At 31.1% G+C, this 18,483-nt stretch overlaps 1 protein-coding gene across 1 annotated transcript in view; it reads right to left on the bottom strand.

The window, feature by feature from the left end:
- Positions 1 to 1,452: 1,452 nt before the first annotated feature.
- dym (dymeclin) overlaps positions 1,453 to 18,483 on the bottom strand; it is a 92,350-nt gene continuing 75,319 nt past the window's right edge. The window contains exons 16-17 of the mRNA XM_051093342.1: positions 18,048 to 18,161; positions 1,453 to 3,562 (exon numbers count right to left, since the gene is read on the bottom strand). Coding sequence (XP_050949299.1) covers positions 3,413 to 3,562; positions 18,048 to 18,161 — 264 coding nt within the window. The 3' untranslated portion in view covers positions 1,453 to 3,412. The remainder of the gene's footprint in view (positions 3,563 to 18,047; positions 18,162 to 18,483) is intronic.

The following is an 18,483-nucleotide window of genomic DNA, read 5'->3' as shown; positions in this document are numbered from 1 at the left end:
TTAGGCTCTTCAAGAAAAACAACCAGCTCTTGCATGCAAAAAATTTAACATGCACTTTAAAGAACCACAAGAAAGCCTAGAATTAGAGCTGCAGTTTTGCTGTTGTTTTATTGGTGCCGTTTCACACTGTAGAAAGATTAACGCAAACTAAACTCCTGCACCAGCTTTAATAGTTGTGTAAAACACTCACCAATTCATTTCCAACAACCTGAACAAAATGCAATTTCAATTTTTTTTTTGCTCAAGAATGACTCCAAAAAAAGAAAAAATAACTATGCAGAACACACTCTAAACATTACATATGAAATTCAAATGTAAATACAATAAAACTAAACTAAGCAAGAGAACAAAAGTGGGAATATGGGCTGTTTATGCTGTAAGCTTGTGTAACAGGGACATAATTAGACCTAAAGTGATCAGTAACGGGGAAATATTTAGCTTACGCTTTATTAATTATATACGCAGGTCATCCGACAGGAAAGATTTTCCATTGCTGTACCTAAAAACAAAAACAGCAATGCAACAAATGCAGTGTGCATTCGTCTATACAATAATGTACATGCAATTATTTGTATCTATAATATACATAAATCATACACTGAACTGCATTTACATGGGAAAGTTGCTTATTTTATTACACAAGTATCTAAATATGTATTATTCCTCTTATTATGTTTAGAAAACCATTTAAATGTGAGATATTTTCTCAAAGATGTGGTAAAGATGAAGAGCAAACGTCAGAAATCAATATATATATATGCTCTAATAAATGTTGGGTTATATACAACCCAGCACTGGATGAAAATTGGACAAACCCCACGAGTCAACTTAAAATAATTTGTTACCCTGCTGCCTTGAAATTTTAAGTTCAGTCAACTCGAATTAAGTTGTGCTAAGTGACTACTTAGATATGAGAGTTGTTTCAACAAAAAATTTGGTTTGTTGAACTCAAAAGCTGGGCTTGTTACCCAGCTGCCTTAAAATTTTAAGTTGAATCAACCTAAATATTGAAGTTGTCACTTAGCACAACTTAACATTTCAAGTTGACTAAACTCTTTTGAGTTTACTGAACTTAAAATTTTAAGGCAGCCGGGTAACATTTTTTTTTTTTAAGGTGACTCAAGTTGTTTTGATCCAGCAGTTGGTTTAAACGTCTAACTAAACATTCTGGGTAGTTTTATTTAACTCAACTACTAGTTAAAAATTACTATATTGCTGGCTTAAAATGACTGTAAAAAAGTTGTTAAAAAAAATCAGATAATTACTAGAGGGATCAGCAATAATCAAAAAGTGAACATTTAATTAAAAAAATATATATTTTATTACTATTTATCCAACTTAATAACAAATGTTCATTTATTAAAATATAAATAAATGTTAATTTTCAATCTATTTTGGATTCATTTTAAACAAGAAATTCTGTTACATCACAATTTCAAATAGCAATGTATCTTTTTAATAATATTTTTACATTCTACTGTCAGTTTTTCATGGGATATGTAGCATATTGCTTTATAAAAGATGTTACACTCTAAAAAACAAACAAATAGGTTGCAAATTAAAAAAAAAAAAAAAAAAAAAAAACAGGCACATAATTACTAGAGGAATGAGCAATAATTAAAAGGTGAATATTTCTCAAGCAATTAATTTTTTTTTATTATTTAATTATTATTTATTGAACTTATTAACCAATGTTCATTTATTGAACATAATAATCCATATTAATTTTCATTATATTTTAGGTTAATTTTAAACAAGAAATTCTGGGTTGAGTCACAATTTTAAATAATGTATTTTTTCAACAATATTTTCACATTCTACTGTCATTTTTGAGTATCATTTGCAGTGCTTCATGGGATATGTAGCGTATTGCTTTATACAAGATGTTACACTAAAAAAACAAATAGGTTGTAAATTAAAAATTAAAAACCAGGCACATAATTACTAGAGGGATTAGCAACAATCAAAAGGTAAATATTTATTAATAAGCAATTATTAAAAAATGTTTATTACTTAATGAACATATTAATGAATGTTAATTTCCAACCCATTCTGGGTTCATTTTAAGCAAGAAATACAGTCATTTGTAAGCAATATTTGAGTTAAATAAAACTACCCAGAAGGCTGTGTTGGGTCAAAACAACCCAAACGCTGGGTTTGTCCATATTTCACCCAGCATTGGGTTGTTTTTAGAGTTTTAGAGTGCATGTATATGTATGTATGTATATATATATTTTTTATATATATATATAAGTTTTAGTTTTTCTTTGTGCAGATGCTCAGATGTAGATTATATAAGGGCAGTATATGGGTACAATGTGATGACAATAAATAAATTAATTTAAAACAGCAAAGCATCCTATAAAACAAGTCGAAAATGGTGAAATATTATTTATTTGTAACTTACTATATATATAGTGATATGTGATGAAGATGTGCACAACAATTAGCTCATTAAAGGAATAGTTTGCCCAAAATGAAAATGAACCCACCCTCAGACCATCCAAGATGGAGAAATTTAGCATCACTTGCTCAGCAAGTGAATGGGTGCCGTCAGAATGAGAGTCCAAACAGCTGATAAAAACATCACAATAGCCCACAAGTAATCCACAGCACTCCAGTCCATCAATTAACATCTTGAGAAGCCAAAAGATGTGTGTTTGTAAGAAACAAATCCATCTTTAAGACATTTTTTGCTAAAATATGAGTCTATAATCCTTAATAAAGCTTCCTCCAGTGTATAAATGCCTTTTTTTTGTTGTCTCTCACATTAAAATCCACCCACTTTTTTGCTCTGCGCAGATTTCTCTCCTGATTCAGACTTTTTCACTGGAGGAAGTGCTATTACGTATTATGGACGCAATGGTTTGAAGTCAAAACCATCCTGAAGATGGATTTGTTTCTTACAAACACTCAGCTTTTGGCTTCTAAAGATGTGAACTGATGGATTGGTGTGGTGTGGATTACTTGTGATGTTTTTATCAGCTGTTCTGACTCAATGCAAGTGACGGAATGCTACATTTCTCCAAATCTGATGAAGAAATAAAGCAAAAATTCATTTTTGAGTGAACTGTTCCTTTAAGAATTATTCCAAATGGGGTCAAAGTATGATTAATGTTCACCGTCAGTCCAGACTCATTTTCCCCATAAACAAAAACAAGCAAACAAACAAATGATTATTACAATCAACCGAAGTGTTGTAGCTACATCAGACCTGTGGCTGAAACCCCAAATCGTACCAGTCCAAGAATTCAAGTGCAGCCGGCGACTTGCGTCCGTGTTTGTCGGCGGAGCAGAAGCTGCAGCCCTTCGAGCGGTGCGATGAGGACGGAAGCTCAGGGGTTCAGTATGCGGCGCGTGAGCTGTATGTAGGCACTTACACAGACAGACACCTGAAGAACCCCGAGTCCCGTCAGGGCGAGTCCATGCCGAAAAGCTCGATGCCCTGAGAGTTCCAGTACAGACCCACTCCAGAGTTAAACACCAGAGACCAGACGTACGGGATGAAGAAATCCTCAGGTTGCTCTTCCTCCACGTATTTAAACTTCAGCTCTGGAAACTTCTGCAGAAGGAACACACATGCATTTAGTTATAAACTACTGCTGAGATGTTCAAAAAAAACGCAATGCATCCACATTTTTTATTGTGTTCAGTCAGTGAAAAATCTCATCAACCTTTAAAAAATACAAGATATAATATTTGTCCAGATTAATGCATGGAATGGCCTTCAAATAAGTCCAAAGATGCATTCACAGCAGTGTTTTTTTAGTATTATTTACATACTAGCATAGAATTTCATATTTTTAATTAAATTGAAATTTATTTTTATATTTTCAGTTTTCATTTTAGTTTTGGTTTATTTTAGTACTTCAACTTACATGTTTTTTAAACTTTAAATGTAAGAATACATTTCTCCATCTCGTATTTATACTTTATTATATTTCATCTTTATTTTAAATTACAAAATTGTTTTGTTTTTGGTAAATTTAATTTAATTAATTTCATTTTAATTTTAGTTTTTAAACTTTCAGTTTTTTATTATTTAAATTTAGCTCTATTTACATATCTGTTTAATAATTTTAGTACCTTAAACTTTTTTTACTGCAATGTTTTTTTATGTTTTAGTTTTTCCATCTCATTTTTATATTTCATTATATTTCATATTTATTTTAAATAACAAAATTATTTTATTTTTGGTCATTTTAATACCCCAGCTTAATTAGCTGAATTTTATTTTTACATTTTTCAGTTTTCATTTAGCTCTATTTTTATTTTTAGTTAAAGTTTTTAAAGTTTTTCCATCTCATATTTTATTATATTTTATCTTTATTTTTTAAATAAAATAATTTGTAATAGTTTTTAAAGATTTTTTAGTAGTTTGATTTTTAGTTAATAATAACACTGAATAAAATCAAGAGGATTGTGAGAAAGTGACATGAACAACAACTAAAGTATTATATTTATTAATATCTTGAATAAGCTTTTATTTTAATATTTTTAGTATTTATTTTAACTTTAGTTTACGTTTTAGTCACTTTATGTGTGTTTGTCTTTTTTTTATAAGATTTTCAGTTAATAATAATAATTAAAATTTTGAATTAAATTTTATTTTTATACTTTTCAGTTTTCATTTTAGCTTAAGTTATTTTATTATGTGCTTTTTTTTAGTTAACAATTAACATTTTGAATAGAATTTTCTTTTCATATTTTTCAGTTTAATTTAAGTGTTTGTAGTTGATTTAAATATTTATATTTACCTTTATTTTTATTTCAGTTTTAGTTTTAGTAAGTTTTGTACTTCAAACAAGTTTTTATATTTAATTTAATGTCATGTTTAATGAACTAAAACAGCTAAAATGGCTAAAAATGCAGTTTTTCTGTCGTCTGACAAACGTCGGATCCGTTTTGTATTGCGATCATTTTTTTGTGTAAATGTTCACTGCATTCCTGCACTGTTTTTAATTAAAATGAAGCATCAGGAAGCTTCAAAGCTGAATTATTTCACCCTGAAGATCATGAGACGGATGAGATGTTCAGAAATATGGCCCTGAAGACACAAAGATGGGCTCTGAGATAAGATGGCGTAAAGTCAACATGAAGCGTCATTCACTTACGCAAAATGACTCATTCTGATGAAAGATTATAGATTAAGATAAATATTTATTCTTTAGAATAACATACGCTGATGCGGCGATCACCATCAAGTCCATTTTCATTTCCTGTGCTTTTATTTTGACTGTCGCATCAGTGAAGTCTAAAAGTCTGAGTTTTGTTATTCTTCCGTATGTAAAAACATTCAAAAAGGGCTGAGTGCAAATGAAGAGCGTAAATAAGCATTGATAATGAGCGCCCGAACACAGATACGGCGTGCGCGTTATCTGATTTCAGGTGAAGCGCTCGCAGTTTTGACGCAGGTGTAATTCCATCCACCTGTGAGGTAAATAAACTTGAGTTTGATTGATTATATGACACACGGGAACACCTCAGACGCTGCTTTTCATGTTTAAATACAACCCTCTTAACCTCTGGTAATGCGATACGCGCCGCTACTATCTGAGACGCGAGCGGCCGTCCCCCGTGTGCTAATCAGGAGGAGACGGAGCCGCAGGGTTTGAGTTCCTCGCGCTGACAGAACAACACCGAGCGTCTACGTTTACACCGGCCTCTCTCCTCGCTACTCCATGCATTTTGCCATTCATTCATTTTCCTTTCAATGATTCTCAGCCTTGAGCCAAACAAACAAGCTACGAGATGAATCACAACATTAAAACTTATGACACAAAGCAATGGTGCATTTAATAATTAGTTGAATCAGTCTGGGTTCTTATGTAATTTGAACCTTCCTAACAGGTTAAATAAGAGGTTAAAAAGACAGTAACAGAATAGAAATGATAGAAAAAACCCCCACAAATTTACAAAATATTCAAAAGTAAATGGGTAAATATATAAATCGATCAATCAATAAATAATAAACTATGAATGTTTGAAAGTAATAAATGAAATCATTAAATTCTGATTCTATATTTAACTTTATATACATATATTATAATGATTTATAGACTGTATACATGAAAAATTAAATCTATTGATCTATAGATTCTATACAAAAACATACATTTTTTGATAAATCTATATAAAAAATTTAAATCTATAAAATGTAGAACTACAAAACAGAAAAAAAAAAAAAAAAACTAAACAAATTTACTAAATACCTTTAAAAGAGGAATGTGGTAAATCGTAAAAATAAAATAAAATAAAAAAATATATATTAAAAATTCTAGTCATCTTTATAAAAAAAAAAAAAAAAAAAAAAAAAAAAAAAAAAAAATCACACGAAAAAGAAAAAAAAAAAAATTCTCGAATAAATTTTAAAGTGGCATGAATTGTCATTAAAGCAATAAATACATTAATAAATTAAATATTTCTGAAGGTAATATATAAAAAATGACAATTAAACAGGACTTTAATTAAACAAGCAATTTATATGCTTTTTTGTCATAAGAAAATAATTGTTTAATATTAATAAATAAAATAATTACAAAAATATAAAATGAAACAGGACTTTTATGCTATTAAACTTCTGGATTCTACAAAAACATTTTACTTCACATCTTAGCTTATTGTATTTATGACTAAAAACCAATTTTCATGACAATTTCAGCATATTTCCCTCAAATTCTCATTAAATCTAAAATATTGTATTGGTCTAATTAAAATCTAACAGAAAAAAAAAAAACAAAAAAAAAAATCTAAAAAATAATATAAATAATAAATAAATAATAAATCTAAATAAATGTATATAAGTGTATATATTTATATATTTTAGATATTTATAAATGTATACAATTTAAATCTAGAAAATCTAGAAATAAAAATCAAACAGTAAAAATGTTACTAAGAAAATAATAAATAAATAAAATATTTATTAATGTAATATATAAAGTAATGACAATTAAACAGGACATTTATGCAATTATATGCTTTTATGCTATTAAACTTCTACCTTTTACAGGTATTGTGAATTTACTTCGCATCTCAGCTTATGGTAGATATGACTAAAAATCAATTTTCATGACAATTTCAGCACATTTCACTAAAATTCTCATCAAATCTAAAATATTACTATACTGTATAGTAAAAAAAAAAAATTACAAATTTACAAAAAAAGCTAAAGTAAATATGGGTAACTAAAAAAAAACTAAGTTAAAAGGGGAATGTGCTAAATTGTCATGAAATAAAAAACAAATAAATATTTAATGAAAGTAATAAATAATGACAATTACATAACATAAAATCTGTAAAATGTATTAAATTAAAAAAAAATACAATAAAAATAAAACTAAACTTTGTAAACTTTGCTGCTTGGTATCAATGCCAGCTGATCTGTCTGTAAACAAACACAACGACCGACTCCTGCCCACAGGAAGCTCTCAAACATATAGGCTGACTTTTAGGAAGAGCATTTTCTGAAACAGGAAGCCGTCTGTGGCTGTGGGTAACGCGTTCGCTATTGGCTTTATTCGCAGTACCACAGAAAACCTCCTTCCGTTCTTTTCAGAGGCCGTGGAGGAAAAGAAGCCCAGAAGACATGAAGGAACTCCTTTCACTGGAACTTTACAGTTCCCCCGGAGCGATTCTGCAAACAAATGCTGTCATTTCCCATCAGTGTAAAAAAAAAAAAAAAAAAAAAAAAAAAAAAAAAGGAGGTTGGTGAAATGTGGCTTTTCAACGGCTGCTGCAATGAGCAACTCTCTGGAAGTCCTTCGCTGACGCAGAAATTTGAGAGTTTGTGGTGGAGAAATCTTTGTAAAGGTTAACGTGTGTGAAAAAACATGCAAACTCAACAGCATATGCAAACGTAGCCTTTCATACAAACAAAATAGTGTGTCTAGTGAGTTTTCTGTGGATTTACATGAATGAATAAGCACTTTGAGACTCAAATGCAGGGGATTGGCATTGCAAATGAATTTGAGTGAGATTAAATTGCGAAGTGATTTATCACAGCTGATAATCGATTCACAAACAGACACTGTGTGCGCAGACTGATGCCATAGAAAGGACCGTCTGATTCATCTGATTTCTGCATTTCTGCATCAAAATCACTTAAATCACACATTTTCTTCTTGGATATGTGAATTCAGGTGGTGTTAAAGCATAATGTCTAATCAATTTACAAATAAACGTATTAAATACATGTATTTTTGTGTTTCATGACCCACATTTCACTGCAAATTCTCACTGAATTATTTTGAATTTATTTGTAAATGTGATTTTTTCGCTTCTTTGTTATTAGGGGAACACAATAATATAAATAATATAAGTTAAACAAATATATTTAATTATATAGCTGTTGTATATATAGTAATATAATTACTATATACACTTTTAAATAGTCTGTATGTATGTATGTGTGTATATATAGCAATTTTATTAAAATACATATTTAAATACACATAAGTATATTTATAATTACTATAACTATATTCTAAATATATCAGTATACACTCTTATAATTCTTAAATTATATATTAAGGAATATTATAGAACAGAAATATTAATATATGGAATATTTATATGTAAAGAATATAAATATAATATATTCTAAATATATAAATATACTCATGTTTTTAAAATACACAATTGAACAAATTACATTACAAAATTGTAATTATTACACATATAATTAATATTCTAAATATATAAATATACATTTATATAATTATTAAAAATAAATAAATATATACGGTAACTCTTTAAAATATATTTAAATACATATTAAAATAAATATTGTATTTAATTTAATTACTATAAATGTATTCTAAATTTATAAATATAATCTTTTACAATTCTTAAAAATAAATAAATAATAGTAATAATAATATAACAGTAATAATATAATAGTAATAATAATTAATATAGTAATTTTAAAAAATAAAGTTAAATACACATTTAATTGCATATAATATTAAATATAATTACTATAAATATATCCTAAATATACAAATATATTCTTATACATATATATTAGATATATTTTTTATTATATATTACTAAGTATATTTATAAATATAATTGTAATTATAGTATATATTATATATATTATTATAATTACCATATAAATATATAAATATATTCTTTTATAATTCTCAAAAATAAATAAATAAATTAATATAGTATTTTTTTTAAATATATTTAAATATATATTTCATTAAATATATGAATAAATATAATTACTATAAATATATTACAAATATATACTATATATACAAATAAATATACTATAAATATATTACAAATATAAATATATTTATTTTATAATTCTAATATATATATATATATATATATATATATAATTTGTGGATATTTAGTGCTAGCCACAAGTTGTCCAATACTTGGTAAGGCAAGCAAAATCATGTGTTTGTGTGCTTGTGTGCAGCTAAAAACACACCAACTTAACATTGCATTCATACATTCCCTGGGAATCAAACCCATAATGTTAGCTTTCTTAGCACCATGCGAATGCCACACAATATATACAGGTGTATTGTCTAAATGGTGGTTTTATGATCAGAATGGAAAAATCGAATGATCTTTAACACCCTGCAAACCTTCTAATATTCTCCCTATGTGGAGAAAGAAGCCTGGTTGCGTTGTACGTCTCAAATATTACTGATAGTATTCATTCTGACAGTGTTCGCAGATTTTTAAACAAGAATCGAGAGCAAATACAAACAGCCCCGACCCAATTCAGCTCAACCAACTGTTTACAGTATCCTACATAAAATATGCAGGAAGCGCCAAAACCAACAGCCGCGAGGTGGCGGGTCCATCAACGGAGATCCGACCCAACCTCGATCAACCCGAGCCGACCCGAGCTGGCGCTCAGGTGAGTCCTGGGCCAATCGACAGCAGGTAAGCTGCCCATCGGCGTTAATAATGCATCGGCGTCCTATCATATTCCCCGGCGCTCTCATTGTGCGAGACAGAGGCCGTATTGAAGCGCTTTCATATCTGACTCCACAGAAAGGGCTCAGAACTTGGCTGGACTCGCTGACTCCGGGTCTGCTGGCTCGGCTACACTGCCGCTCTATTCACGGCCTCTCAAAGTCTGTCTGTTCCTTTCAGACGCCATACGAGCGCACGGACCCGGCCTGTCACACGTGGGAGGACATGAAGCGACTCGCGTGATGAGGGACTCGGGGTCGAGAGGTCAATGACTTTCAGGATGGCTGACGGCAGAACACAAGGGACTTTAGTTCATTCTTTATTGTCTTCGAAACTCTACAAGTCAATGTGTCAAGAGCTGCTCATATTTGAAAGAACTAAGAAATTATATTCTGCATAATACTGCATATATACATATATACATATATATATATATATATATATATATATGTGTGCGTGTGTGTGTGTAATATTATAAATTATATACATTATTTAATATGATAATAAAATATGAAAGAAATTTCATTTTCTAAATTATTAAATAATATATAAAACATTTTTTTAAATGTTTACAATTTATTTTATATATAGAATTCCTAGAAATAATATAATGAATATATTTTTATTTGTATATTATTTATAAAATAAAATGTATATAAATATACACATATACATATATATGTATATGTATATGTATATGTACTTTTATCAATTATATACATTATTTAATATGATAATAAAATATTAAAGAAATATTTAATTTTTTACATTATAAAATAAAATATAAAACATTTTTTAAATGTGAGTGTGTATATAATTCATGGATATAATGAATAGATTATTATTTATATATTATTTAAATATAAAATGTATATAAATGTACATATATACGTCATTGCACAAACAATATAGAAATTATTTCATAAAATAAATATCAAATAAATATATTACTTTTTTAAATGATAAAATATAATAAAAATAAATTCTAAAATAAATAATATAGTAAAAATGTGTGTGTGTATATATATATACACATATACATACATATATATATATATATATATATATATATATATATATATATAATATATATATATATATATATATATATATATATATATATATATACACACACACACATATATACATATATTATTTAAAAATACATATATACATTTTATTGCATAAATTACATATATATTCCTGTAACAAAACTGGAAATAAATATATTTAATTTTTAAATTATAAAATAAAATATAAAATATTGTGTAAAAATGTGTGTATATAAAAAATATTCAAAAAAATATTCAAAATCCAAAATCAAAATCAGATCTCGTCTACATTACTTCCTGCTTATTTCTGTAATTTCTCTCTGAATTACAGCACATCAAACAACTTAAACGTCTTGCCGACCTTCAGACATATAAAACCTCCGTTATCATGAAGTGACTCAGACGAATCAAAACATTAAAGAGGAAATAAAGCGGTGCTGGGATTGATGTCAGAGCACACACGAGCCCCACTGAGAGCAGATGTAAACCCAGAGCTATTTAAACTCTCAGATGTTCTCTGAACTGAAGTCTTGCGTCAAAGCGTTCTCTTCTCGGTTCTCAAACACACACACACAGACAAGCCCCCCCTGCGGGGTCCCAGTGTTTCCTGGGAAGAGAAGAGCCAGACAGTGCCCGGGCAGAATTGGCTCATGGTTGGCTGCGCTCCAAGGTCGCCAGTCGGCTTGGCCCTGGTTAGCGGCAGTCGGAGCCTCAGAGCAGAGACGGTTCACTGACACACACACACAGGTTTCCACAGAAGTATGATGCAGCACAAGTGTTTCAACATGGATTAATAGTCATTATAATCAGAAATGTTTCTTGAGCAGCAAATCAGCATATTACAATGATTTCAGAAAGATCATGTGACACTGAAGACTGGAGTAGTGATGCTGAAAATTCAGCTTTGATCACAGAAATAAATTCTATTTTAAAATACATTCGAGTACAGAACAGATATTTTAAATTGTTAAAATATTTAACATTTTTTACTGTATTTTTTATTTTTTTCTGGTGAGCAGAAGAGAACAGCAAATCAGCATATTACAATGATTTCAGAAAGATCATGTGACACTGAAGACTGGAGTAATGATGCTGAAAATTCAGATTTGATCACAGAAATAAATTCTATTTTAAAATACTTTTGAATAAAGAACAAATATTTTACTTAGAAAGAATATTTAACATTTTTACTGTATTTTTACATTTTCTGGTGAGCAGAAGAGAGCAGCAAAATTAGCATATTAGAATGATTTCAGAAAGATCATGTGATGCTGAAGACTGAAGTAATGATGCTGAAAATTCAGCTTTGATCACAGAAATAAATTCTATTTTAAAATACTTTTGAATAAAGAACAGATATTTTAAATAATAAAAATATTTAACATTTTTCACTGTATTTCTAAATTTTATCGTAAGCAGATGAGTTTTACAAAAAAAATAAATAAAAAAATCTAACCAACGTCAACCTTTTATGATGAAATTAAACAGATTTAGAATGACTTAAATCAAAATGACCCTAGAGGCAGAAGTTTGACTTTTAAATGAATTAAGAAAGCCTAACTGAGAAAGCAAGCAGTCTCTCATTACAAGTGAAGTGTCATATCTGAGTGAGTATTTCAAAAGTCTTATGAAAGCCAGTCTGAGTGTGTGTTATGCTGATGTCGCCCTCCCTTACAGGAGCCACGGTGTCTCTGTCTTATCACCACGCAACACACACACCAGAGCGCTGGCCAAACAACGAATTCCAGCGCCTCTGTCACTCCATCCACGTCACACGCGCCAGTCGCTGCTTCTATTCAACACTAAAGAGGGAGAGAGAAAGAAAAGCGGAGAGACAGAAAGAGGTAGAGCTCTGCGCAGACAGGCAGTCTGGCCCTTCACGCTTCCTTTGTGTGCGTGTGTGTGTGTGTGTGAGCGTTTGTGCTGGAATAAGGGCCGTCTGTACCAGGGCCGAGGGTACGGAACATCCCTCAAGCACACAGTTGCTCTCTTGGGACTCTGATTCTGATAAGTGTTGCCCACTGTATGCTTGTGTGTGCGAGTCTGGATGTCTAGACAAGAATTTTTCAATCCCAGTCCTGGGGACGCCCAAGACACAAACACAACACACACACACACACACACACACAGATAAACGGAAAACGTACGAACAGAAAAGCTCACACACACGCGCCAATAAACCGCTAGAGAAAACGTAGCAGAAATTAGAGATGCAAGACTATGCATTTTCACAATCGAAAGTAGAACCCACAGACAGTGGGTTTCATAAATAAATAAACTAGCGCATTTTACATACATACATACGTACATACATACATACATACATACACACACACACACACACATATATAAATAAATTAAAAATGATATATAATTAGATATTTTTTAAAGACTTTTTTGACTAATTGGTTTACAAATACATGCATGTATGTATATATAAATGGTTCTACATCATTAATTTTGTCAATATAAAAAATTACATATATTTATACACAAATACAGTGATTCTACAAAAAACACTGTTGTTATAATAATATATATATATATATATATATATATATATATATGTATGCATGTATGTATAATTTGTCAAAAACATTGAATACATAAAATAATTATTATACATTTTACATATTGGTTTTTACACATTTTATATAGTATATAATATAATTTTAAAATATATATATATTACAATTTTTAATTTTTGCTTAAGTAGAAAATTTGTTATTAAATATACAAATGTGTGTATGTATATACACATACATTACTATACATTATATGTACAGGCATGTATATGTATGCATATATGTAAAATTTGTCAAAAACACTAAACACATAAAATATTAAATATATATTTTATATATTGTTTTTACACATTTTACAAATTATATATATAAATAATATATTTTAAAAAATGAATTATTGCTTAAGCAGAATTTTTTTATTAAATATATTAAAATATACATGTGTGTTTATATGTATAATATGTCAAGAATATATTTTATATATTTTATATATTTTTTACACATTTTATATTATATATATATATATATATATACATATATACATATATACATATACACATATGTATATATATACACACATACATATATATATACATATACATATATATATACACATATATATATATATATATATATATATATATTAAAAAAACAAAATTAATTACTGCTTGAGCGGAATATTCTTTATTAAATATATTAAAAATGTATACATGTATATATGTGTATGTGTATATATAGGGTCAAATACTCTATCTCTCTATATACATATAGTATGACACTATATATATATTATATATTTTATGACAAATCAAATATACATAAAAAATAATATATAATAAATAATATATATTACAAATTTTTAATGCTGCTTAAGTAGAACAAGAAGAGAAATATCATTTTATTAATTACTTATTAATTAATTACTATATATATATATATATATGTGTGTGTGTGTGTGTTCATATAATAATATATTAAAATATTTTAATATATAAAATATTTTTTTGCCTAGTTTTTTTTTTTAAATATATTATGTTTTTTTTTTGAATGACTAAAAATGCAAAATACCTTTTTTTACTCGCTAAATTTATTGACTACTACTGTGTAAAGACTTTTTATTTCAAAGGAATATTGCAAAGTAGTTATTGTTATTTTTTATTTTTTTAACAGATGTATTTTTTTGGACAAATTAATATTATATGTAGATGTAGATGTGTATATATATATACACACACACACACACACACACACACACATTTTTCACTAAAGGCTGAACGCCCAAAAAAAGGGCAAAGCCGCACATCTAAATGCGTTTGAAAGGGGATGAATTCAAAGCATTTTAGCCGTAACATTTCTGGGCAGATTTTTTTTGAAACCGCTGCTAAAAATATTCAAACTAAACAAAAATAATCTTGATAAACTAGTCAGCCTCACTCAGTTGCCACTTGAAAACAAATCCGGCCTGTCTGCTTTACAAAGCAGCTTATTCTTCATCCACACCAAGTATACCACCATATCACTCAGCCCTACTTGTTGTTAACGTCTCAAACAAAGACTCAGTGACAAGAACGTCTTGTTCCTCATAATGCTGTTCACACTGAGACGATCAGACAATATCCATCAGCCCATCCATGAGCGATCTCTATCGGGCCTCGTGCTCATTCATCTGCTCATTAACATGATGGATGGCGTCTGTGAGATCTGAAACACTCAACATGTGAAAGAACACGCAATTAAACGGCGGGCGAACGCCACATACCGGACACTTTTTCATTGATTTAGGGCGATCAGAGAGGATTGTGGGTAAGGATGGGAAGGTAACGAGACGCGTGGCGGAGATTTATTCCCGTCTTTTAGGCCGTATATCAGAGACAGATCTGTGTGATTTCCTGTTCTTCTGCAGATGTCATTAGCGTGTGTGTTATAAAGCGTAATGAATGGCCCTGGAGGAGTCGTTTGTGATAATGAAGATGAGGCCTGACCCGCTCTCAAACATGATTGCTCGCGTGTTCAGACACCCGCTGCTCCGCTGCTCCACGCATATCACACACTCATTCCTGCTCACATCACATCACATCAGATCAGGTACAGCTTCTCTCATCTACATGCAGTGTACAACAAACACCAAATAACAACCAAAACACATCAAATATAGCGGAGCAAAATCTGAAAAAGTACATATTATTTATAACATAATACATTAACTATAATATAATAATATTTATATAATAATTGAAATAAATATAAATCAATAATACATAATACAATAATACAGTAAATACATATAATTTAGATTTTTTTATTTATAGAATACTTTATTTATATAATATAAATGTATTATATAATATTTAGATTATATAAAATAGATATAAATATATATGCATAGATTTAAATGAGTTAACTCTTAAAACACTTAAATTTAAATAAATTTAAATAAATAAATCAATTAATATACTACATAAAAAAGTCTGCCAAGACAAACTTTAAAGTTGGCTTGAGAAAGCCAGGAAAGTTTGAAAACATTTTTAAAGTTGTAAAAGTTTAACAGTTTTAAGTTTAAAATAGTTTAAAGTAGTTTTAAAGCTTAAATCTTGAATGTTTTGAAGGCAATACAGTTGCTAGGGTGTTGCTATGCAGCTGCTAAGGTACACAGGGTATTTGCTAGGGCGGTTGCTAAGGTGTTGCTATGTGGTTGTTAGGGTACTTTGGGTGGCTGCTAGGGCGGTTGCTAGGGTACTCAGAGTGGTTAGTAGAGTGTTGCTATGAGGTTGCTAGGGTACCAAGAGTGGTTGCTAGGGTGTTGTTATGTAGTTGCTAGGGTACTTTGGGTGGCTGCTAGGGCGGTTGCTAGGGTACTTTGGGTGGTTGCCAGGGTGTTGCTATGTAGTTGTTAGGGTACTTTGGGTGGTTGCTAGGGCGATTACTAGGGTACCCCGGGTAGTTGCTATGGTGTTGCTATGAGGCTGCTAGGGTACTTTGAGTGGTTTCTAAGGTACTTTGGGTGGTTGCTAGGGTGTTATTAGGGTACTTTGGGTGGTTGCTAGGGCGGTTGCTACAGTGTTGCTATGTGGTTGCTAAGGTACCTGGGGCGGTTGTTAGGGCGGTTGCTACGGTGTTGCTATGGGGTTGCTAAGGTACCTGGAGTGGTTGCTAGGGTGTTGCTATGCGGTTGCTAGGGTACTTTGGGTGGTTGCTAGGGCGGTTGCTATGGTGTTGCTATGCAGTTGCTAGGGTATTTTCTGGTGGTTGCTAGGGTGGGTGCTACGGTGGCTGCTAGGGTACTGGGGTGGTTGCCAAAGTGATGTAATGCAGTTGCTAAGGTACCTGGGGTGGTTGCTAAGGTGTTGCTATGCAGCTGTTAGGATACTTTGGGTGGTTGCTAGGGCGGTTGCTAGGGTACCGGGGTGTGTGCCAAAGTGATGTTATGCAGTTGCCAAGGTACCTGGGATGGTTGCCAGGAAAATTGCTAAGGCACCTGGGGTGGTTGCTAAGGCGTTGCTATACAGTTGCTAAGGTACTTTGGTTGGTTGTTAGGGTGTTGCTATGCGGTCACCAGGGTACTAGGGGTGGTTGCTAGGGTACAGGGGGTGGTTGCCAAGGTGTTGCTATGCGGTTGCTAGGGTACCTGGGGCAGTTGCTAAGGTGTTGCTATGCTGTTGCTAGGGTACTTCGGGTGGTTGCTAGGGCGACTGCTAGGGTACCAGGGTGGTTGCCAAACTGATGCTATGCAGTTGCTAACGTACCTGGGGTGGTTGCCAGGGCAACTGCTAGGGCACCTGGGGTGGTTGCTAGTGTGGTAGCTAGGGTACCTGGGATGGTTGCTGAGGCGTTGCTATATGGTTGCTAAGGTACTCTGGTTGGTTGTTAGGGTGTTGCTATGCGGTCACTAGGGTACTAGGGGTGGTTGTGTAAAGTGTGTGTGTGTATATATAAATTTTTATATAATAATATTTGTTAGTAGCAATAGCATTTCAGTAATAAATGAGTAATGTATAGATTCAATATTTAATTTAAAATATATATATACATGGACACAGATAGATAGACAGACAGATTAAAGGTCCATAATATTATATTACTTGTAAAATTATGATTTTTTTCTCTAAGTTTTTCCTTTTTTTTTTTTTTAAACAGGAGTAAGGTTGCTTAGAAATATTTTTATTTAGCTGATTATTTATTTATAAAACCATTACTCATCATTTTTACCATGGTAACACCTGATGTAGGTACGCACAGAGAGCAGCAGTGCGATGCAGTCAGCTGGTGAATTATTAATTCAGCTTGTCTTATAAAGAATTTGTTTTCCTGTCTCTAGGAGGAAGTGAAATGTCAGAGTACTATATTTAGACGCAGCCAGATATTTTGTTTTGAAAATGGAACAAATATCAGAGTGGAGAGGTCAGACGGGTGGAGAGGTGGAACGCGGAGCGATGACGCCAGATAGACGGCGTTCGTCTGCTTTGTGAGTTTCTGTGAAGTTGTAAATATATCAAACATGCATCATCACAAATGTTCGCGCGCTTACCTTCAGACGCTCTTTAGGGAGGGCCACCGCACCTTTCTTGATGACCTCTTGAACTCTCTCCACAGACAGGTCACTTCCTGCCTGCTCCAGTCGCTGACTGAAGAATCCAATCACCTGCCACACACACACACACACACACACACACACACACACACACACACACACAGAGTCAATGCCACGACGTCCATGTGATGACAGGAATGCTGTAAAGACTGAAATCATGATGTCTGCACAGTGTGTGAGATACAATATCCCAGAATGCAATGTGTGTGACTTGCCCTTCAAACTCAAGACTGATGAATGAATCAAAAGCAACAACTGACATGTTTTAACATCTCCAGGACTCATCCAAGTGTTAAAGTTAAGACATTTGTAGACAAAATGTGATTTAAAAAATTTAAAAAACACATTGATTCTATAGATAATATATTCATTT

This window comes from Labeo rohita, chromosome 21 (genome assembly GCF_022985175.1).
Source record: "Labeo rohita strain BAU-BD-2019 chromosome 21, IGBB_LRoh.1.0, whole genome shotgun sequence".
Lineage (NCBI taxonomy): Eukaryota > Metazoa > Chordata > Actinopteri > Cypriniformes > Cyprinidae > Labeo > Labeo rohita.
Note: the sequence above shows the minus strand (reverse complement) of the source record. Positions and strands in the feature narration are given on the sequence as shown.